Source organism: Mizuhopecten yessoensis, unplaced genomic scaffold, assembly GCF_002113885.1.
Source record: "Mizuhopecten yessoensis strain PY_sf001 unplaced genomic scaffold, ASM211388v2 scaffold617, whole genome shotgun sequence".
NCBI lineage: Eukaryota > Metazoa > Mollusca > Bivalvia > Pectinida > Pectinidae > Mizuhopecten > Mizuhopecten yessoensis.
In genome coordinates, this window is record NW_018403636.1 from 2,042 (window position 1) to 10,064 (window position 8,023).

The window sequence follows — 8,023 nt, forward strand, 5'->3', positions numbered from 1 at the left end:
CAGTTCGCTGTTCTGCGTAGCTTCCATAGCCTCCTAATTAATACACAAAATTGCAGTCAATGTTATTCAAAACATCATCTAGATACATAACAAGAGGCCCAATGGACCTACATCGCTCACCTGGTATAAATCTCATACTTGTAACCTTAAAAGCGATCTAAAATAAAGCTACAGGCAAAATATCAGTATTTATAATTAAATTTCATTCAAAAGAACCTCTTATTTTTTTAAAAAAACATTTCACCCCTGTGATTGAAAGTCAAACATATTATATAGCCTTTCATCTCAGGATGCAACTTGCAAAGTATCAACATCCTGGGACCCATGGTTATTCAGAAGAAGTTAGTTAAAGGTTTTAACATATTTGACCCCTGAGACATTGAATATGGGTTAAGGTCATTCATTTGAACAAACTTTGTAGCCCTTCCTATAAGCATGCTACTGGCCAAATATCATCACCCTGGACATTTTGGTTATTCAGAAGAAGTTAGTTAAAGGTTTTTTAAAACAATTGACCCCTGTGACCTTGAATATAATTGAAGGTCATTCATTTGAACAAACTTGGTAGCCCTTCACCCAAGCATGCTACTGGCCAAATATCATCTCCCTGGGCAGTTTGGTTATCGAGAAGAAGTTGTTTGAAGATTTTAATATATTTGACCCCTGTGACCTTGAAAGTGGGTCAAGGTCATTTATTTGAACAAACTTGGTAGCCCTTGATTCCAGCATGCTACTGGCCAAATATCATCATCCTAGGCCTTTTGGTTATTGAGAAGAAGTTGTTTAAAGTAAAAAGTTGACACCGGACAGACGGACGATGGACGCCGCACCATGGCATAAGCTCACTTGCCGTTCGGGCAGGTGAGCTAAAAATGAGTTTTATTGTTTTGTATATTTTTATATCCACATGTAAACATTCTCAACCTTGGCAATAAATCCTTCAGGAGCAAAGTTGTCAGCATGATGACAATGGACTTGCTATAAAGAATAACAGTGAGTTTAACGATGACACACTGAAACACAAACTCTACTGAGGTAACATCATACTTTGTTTGATCAAAACCCATTAAGATATGAAGTTGCTAGTGTGATCATAGAAAGTTCCAAATATATGTATGCACATGAATACATATTGTAACAGATATTATATTCTCACCACATCCATAGCACATGGGATCCAGATAATCAGTTCATTATAACATAAATTTTAAGGCAAAATATCATGAATATTCTTATGTAACCTGTCTTAATAACAGCCATTTCAACCACATAAGACAAGACTCGATCTGATTTACCTACAGCAATGCTTGGGATCTATTCTTTCTTTTTCTGTAATTCTGACTTATGCTTTCCATGGTGTCTCTAATAAGATTTATCTCCTGATACAAAAAAAAAAAGCTTGAACCAAGTGACATTGACCTCTGTACTGACCTCAAACATATCGTGATCCAGTAACCACGATATGTGGTCGTCCATGTCACAGAGGCGTGACGCGATCACATCACGGGGACTGACAATATAGAACAGGTTCTCTGCATGTAAGCATTCTGGAAATAAGAAAACAACAAAAAATTGAATTTATCCAGTAAAGAAAATAACTTTTGAAATTCTATTACAACCTGTATATTATAAAATGACCATTGTTATAATTAAATGATGAAATATAACTCTGTACTTATCCTTATAATCTGAAGGTATGGGTGGACTTATAATCTAAAGGTAGTGGTGGGCTTATTATCTACAGGTAAGGGTAGGCTTATAATCTAAAGGTATGGATGGACTTATTATCTACAGGTAGGGGTGGGCTTATAATCTAAAGGGAAGGGGTGGGCTTATTATCTACAAGTAGGGGTGGACTTATCATCTACAGGTAGGGGTGGACTTATTTTCTAAAGGTAGGGGTGGACCTATAATCTACAGGTAGGGGTGGACTTATAATCTAAAGGTAGGGGTGGGCTTATTATCTACAGGTAGGGGTGGGCTTATAATCTGAAGGTAGGGGTGGGCTTATAATCTACAGGTAAGGGTAGACTTATAATCTACAGGTAGGGGTGGGCTTATTATCTAAAGGGAAGGGGTGGACTTATAATCTAAAGGTAGGGGTGGGCTTATTATCTANAAGGTAGGGATGGGCTTATTATCTACAGGTAGGGGTGGGCTTATTATCTAAAGGTAGGGGTGGGCTTATTATCTACAGGTAGGGGTGGACTTATTATCTAAAGGTAGGGGTGGACCTATAATATAAAGGTAGGGGTAGACTTATTATCTAAAGGTAGGGGTGGACTTATTATCTACAGGTAGGGGTGGGCTTATTATCTACACGTAGGGGTGGGCTTATTACAGGTCAATTGTTAACATCTCGACTAATGATTAAGCAATACACATGGGCTAAGTAATAGTCAGGTTATTGCTAGATAAATACGGCAGGTATTTAAAGACTGACCTAAGTGGTAGTCATTACAATGGTAGGTATTTAGAGACTGACCTAAGTGGTAGTCGTTACAATGGTAGGTATTTAGAGACTGACCTAAGTGATAGTCGTTACAATGGTAGGTATTAGAGACTGACCTAAGTGGTAGTCTTTAAAATGGTAGGTATTTAGAGACTCTAAGTGATAGTCGTTACAATGGTAGGTATTTAGAGACTGACCTAAGTGGTAGTTGTTATAATGGTAGGTATTTAGAGACTGACCTAAGCGGTAGCCACTACAATGGTAGGTATATAGAGACTGACCAAAGTGGTAGTCGTTACAATGGTAGGTATTTAGAGACTGACCTAAGTGGTAGTCGTTACAATGGTAGGTATTTAGAGACTGACCTAAGTGGTAGTCGTTACAATGGTAGGTATTTAGAGACTGACCTAAGTGGTAGTCGTTACAATGGTAGGTATTTAGAGACTGACCTAAGTGGTAGTCGTTACAATGGTAGGTATTTAGAGACTGACCTAAGTGGTAGTCGTTACAATGGTAGGTATTTAGAGACTGACCTAAGTGGTAGTCGTTACAATGGTAGGTATTTAGAGACTGACCTAAGTGGTAGTCGTTACAATGGTAGGTATTTAGAGACTGACCTAAGTGGTAGTCGTTACAATGGTAGGTATTTAGAGACTGACCTAAGTGGTAGTCGTTACAATGGTAGGTATTTAGAGACTGACCTAAGTGGTAGTCGTTACAATGGTAGGTATTTAGAGACTGACCTAAGTGGTAGTCGTTACAATGGTAGGTATTTAGAGACTGACCTAAGTGGTAGTCGTTACAATGGTAGGTATTTAGAGACTGACCTAAGTGGTAGTCGTTACAATGGTAGGTATTTAGAGACTGACCTAAGTGGTAGTCGTTACAATGGTAGGTATTTAGAGACTGACCTAAGTGGTAGTCGTTACAATGGTAGGTATTTAGAGACTGACCTAAGTGGTAGTCGTTACAATGGTAGGTATTTAGAGACTGACCTAAGTGGTAGTCGTTACAATGGTAGGTATTTAGAGACTGACCTAAGTGGTAGTCGTTACAATGGTAGGTATTTAGAGACTGACCTAAGTGGTAGTCGTTACAATGGTAGGTATTTAGAGACTGACCTAAGTGGTAGTCGTTACAATGGTAGGTATTTAGAGACTGACCTAAGTGGTAGTCGTTACAATGGTAGGTATTTAGAGACTGACCTAAGTGGTAGTCGTTACAATGGTAGGTATTTAGAGACTGACCTAAGTGGTAGTCGTTACAATGGTAGGTATTTAGAGACTGACCTAAGTGGTAGTCGTTACAATGGTAGGTATTTAGAGACTGACCTAAGTGGTAGTCGTTACAATGGTAGGTATTTAGAGACTGACCTAAGTGGTAGTCGTTACAATGGTAGGTATTTAGAGACTGACCTAAGTGGTAGTCGTTACAATGGTAGGTATTTAGAGACTGACCTAAGTGGTAGTCGTTACAATGGTAGGTATTTAGAGACTGACCTAAGTGGTAGTCGTTACAATGGTAGGTATTTAGAGACTGACCTAAGTGGTAGTCGTTACAATGGTAGGTATTTAGAGACTGACCTAAGTGGTAGTCGTTACAATGGTAGGTATTTAGAGACTGACCTAAGTGGTAGTCGTTACAATGGTAGGTATTTAGAGACTGACCTAAGTGGTAGTCGTTACAATGGTAGGTATTTAGAGACTGACCTAAGTGGTAGTCGTTACAATGGTAGGTATTTAGAGACTGACCTAAGTGGTAGTCGTTACAATGGTAGGTATTTAGAGACTGACCTAAGTGGTAGTCGTTACAATGGTAGGTATTTAGAGACTGACCTAAGTGGTAGTCGTTACAATGGTAGGTATTTAGAGACTGACCTAAGTGGTAGTCGTTACAATGGTAGGTATTTAGAGACTGACCTAAGTGGTAGTCGTTACAATGGTAGGTATTTAGAGACTGACCTAAGTGGTAGTCGTTACAATGGTAGGTATTTAGAGACTGACCTAAGTGGTAGTCGTTACAATGGTAGGTATTTAGAGACTGACCTAAGTGGTAGTCGTTACAATGGTAGGTATTTAGAGACTGACCTAAGTGGTAGTCGTTACAATGGTAGGTATTTAGAGACTGACCTAAGTGGTAGTCGTTACAATGGTAGGTATTTAGAGACTGACCTAAGTGGTAGTCGTTACAATGGTAGGTATTTAGAGACTGACCTAAGTGGTAGTCGTTACAATGGTAGGTATTTAGAGACTGACCTAAGTGGTAGTCGTTACAATGGTAGGTATTTAGAGACTGACCTAAGTGGTAGTCGTTACAATGGTAGGTATTTAGAGACTGACCTAAGTGGTAGTCGTTACAATGGTAGGTATTTAGAGACTGACCTAAGTGGTAGTCGTTACAATGGTAGGTATTTAGAGACTGACCTAAGTGGTAGTCGTTACAATGGTAGGTATTTAGAGACTGACCTAAGTGGTAGTCGTTACAATGGTAGGTATTTAGAGACTGACCTAAGTGGTAGTCGTTACAATGGTAGGTATTTAGAGACTGACCTAAGTGGTAGTCGTTACAATGGTAGGTATTTAGAGACTGACCTAAGTGGTAGTCGTTACAATGGTAGGTATTTAGAGACTGACCTAAGTGGTAGTCGTTACAATGGTAGGTATTTAGAGACTGACCTAAGTGGTAGTCGTTACAATGGTAGGTATTTAGAGACTGACCTAAGTGGTAGTCGTTACAATGGTAGGTATTTAGAGACTGACCTAAGTGGTAGTCGTTACAATGGTAGGTATTTAGAGACTGACCTAAGTGGTAGTCGTTACAATGGTAGGTATTTAGAGACTGACCTAAGTGGTAGTCGTTACAATGGTAGGTATTTAGAGACTGACCTAAGTGGTAGTCGTTACAATGGTAGGTATTTAGAGACTGACCTAAGTGGTAGTCGTTACAATGGTAGGTATTTAGAGACTGACCTAAGTGGTAGTCGTTACAATGGTAGGTATTTAGAGACTGACCTAAGTGGTAGTCGTTACAATGGTAGGTATTTAGAGACTGACCTAAGTGGTAGTCGTTACAATGGTAGGTATTTAGAGACTGACCTAAGTGGTAGTCGTTACAATGGTAGGTATTTAGAGACTGACCTAAGTGGTAGTCGTTACAATGGTAGGTATTTAGAGACTGACCTAAGTGGTAGTCGTTACAATGGTAGGTATTTAGAGACTGACCTAAGTGGTAGTCGTTACAATGGTAGGTATTTAGAGACTGACCTAAGTGGTAGTCGTTACAATGGTAGGTATTTAGAGACTGACCTAAGTGGTAGTCGTTACAATGGTAGGTATTTAGAGACTGACCTAAGTGGTAGTCGTTACAATGGTAGGTATTTAGAGACTGACCTAAGTGGTAGTCGTTACAATGGTAGGTATTTAGAGACTGACCTAAGTGGTAGTCGTTACAATGGTAGGTATTTAGAGACTGACCTAAGTGGTAGTCGTTACAATGGTAGGTATTTAGAGACTGACCTAAGTGGTAGTCGTTACAATGGTAGGTATTTAGAGACTGACCTAAGTGGTAGTCGTTACAATGGTAGGTATTTAGAGACTGACCTAAGTGGTAGTCGTTACAATGGTAGGTATTTAGAGACTGACCTAAGTGGTAGTCGTTACAATGGTAGGTATTTAGAGACTGACCTAAGTGGTAGTCGTTACAATGGTAGGTATTTAGAGACTGACCTAAGTGGTAGTCGTTACAATGGTAGGTATTTAGAGACTGACCTAAGTGGTAGTCGTTACAATGGTAGGTATTTAGAGACTGACCTAAGTGGTAGTCGTTACAATGGTAGGTATTTAGAGACTGACCTAAGTGGTAGTCGTTACACTTGTATTCCTGGAACCCACGGATGGACAGGGCATCATTAGATATCTCCTCATAGTCGCTTAGGCTTGGCTTCACCACCTGTAAGTGTGGTCGCTGGGCAACCAGACGATCTCCCTGACAACAGATCAGCGTTAGATTTTTTACCAGCGATGATCATAAAATCAGCTGAAATCTGTCATGAATTCAAATTAATTTGATTTATAATTATTTTTAATAAATCATGATATAATCTTAATATTACTTTGAACAATTTTCATATTTTTCAAAGTTTGAGAAAACTTAAAAAATATTTGTGCTTCTTTCTGTAAATTACTTAACTTCCTGGATAATGTCTCAAGGTTTTATTCATGAATTGATTTTGAATTTGCAAATAAGATTACATGATTTCAAAATCAATAGTATTTATCTCTGTCGATGATATTTGTTAACAATTTTCATTTTACAAAATGTGTTCGTCACAAATTAACACAAAAATTATCTTTCATGAAATTAAATCATTTACAGCATGGGATGTTTTATTTGCAACAACGAGACTAGAAAACATGGAGTCTCACCTCTTGGTGAACGTCCTTCTCATAAGTCAGAAGAACCAGCTCGTTCCCGAGGGGAGCAATACCACACACGTAGCTGTCCACAGTAAACATGGACGCTACAAAGCAGACATGAAGGATTATACAAAAATCACTCTAGAGTTAAGGAGAAAAGGGCATTTTGCAAAAGAACTGAAAAAAGAGTGCAGGAAATGTGTGACAAAATTGATGACACTATGCTCTGATTACACTATATAATGTGATCTCACAGTGATCAACCAAAGAGTAAAAGTTTCATAGACAGCCAAACTCCTACACGAGAGTAGATCTAGAGGATTCACTTCCCACTGACCAAACTCCTACCAAAGAGTAGATTTAGAGGATTCACTGCCCCCTGACCAGACTTCTACACGAGAGTAAATCTAGAGGATTTACTGCCCACTGACCACACTCTTACCCCAGAGTAGATCTAGAGGATTCACTGACCACTGATCACACTCCTACACGAGAGTAGATCTAGAGGATTCACTACCCACTGACCAAACTCCTAACCGAGAGTAGATCTAGAGGATTCACTGCCCACTGACCACACTCCTACACGATAGTAGATCTAGAGGATTTAATGCCCACTGACCACACCCCTACCCGAGAGTAGATCTAGAGGATTCACAGCCCACTGACCAAACTCTTACCCGAGAATAGATCTAGAGGATTCACAGCCCACTGACCACACTCTTACCCGAGAATAGATCTAGAGGATTCACAGCCCACTGACCAAACTCTTACCCGAGAATAGATCTAGAGGATTCACAGCCCACTGACCAAACTCTTACCCGAGAATAGATCTAGAGGATTCACAGCCCACTGACCAAACTCTTACCCGAGAGTAGATCTAGAGGATTCACTGCCCACTGACCAAACTCTTACCCGCGAGTAGATCTAGAGGATTCACAGCCCACTGACCACACTCTTACCCGAGAGTAGATCTAGAGGATTCACAGCCCACTGACCAAACTCCTACACGAGAGTAGATCTAGAGGATTCACCGCCCACTGACCAAACTCCTACCCGAGAGTAGATCTAGAGAATTCACTGCCCACTGACCAAACTCCTACACGAGAGTAGATCTAGAGGATTCACTGCCCACTGACCAAACTCTTACCCGAGAGTA

The 8,023-nt window shown here is 39.7% G+C and overlaps 1 protein-coding gene across 3 annotated transcripts in view; it reads right to left on the bottom strand.

Moving 5' to 3' along the window:
- The window catches only part of LOC110451082 (vacuolar protein sorting-associated protein 41 homolog), a 32,559-nt gene that overhangs the window by 2,035 nt on the left and 22,501 nt on the right, over nt 1-8,023 (bottom strand). For all 3 annotated transcript variants that reach the window (XM_021498949.1, XM_021498957.1, XM_021498941.1), the window contains exons 11-14: nt 6,877-6,971; nt 6,304-6,436; nt 1,432-1,547; nt 1-33 (exon numbers count right to left, since the gene is read on the bottom strand). In XM_021498949.1, coding sequence (XP_021354624.1) covers nt 1-33; nt 1,432-1,547; nt 6,304-6,436; nt 6,877-6,971 — 377 coding nt within the window. The remainder of the gene's footprint in view (nt 34-1,431; nt 1,548-6,303; nt 6,437-6,876; nt 6,972-8,023) is intronic.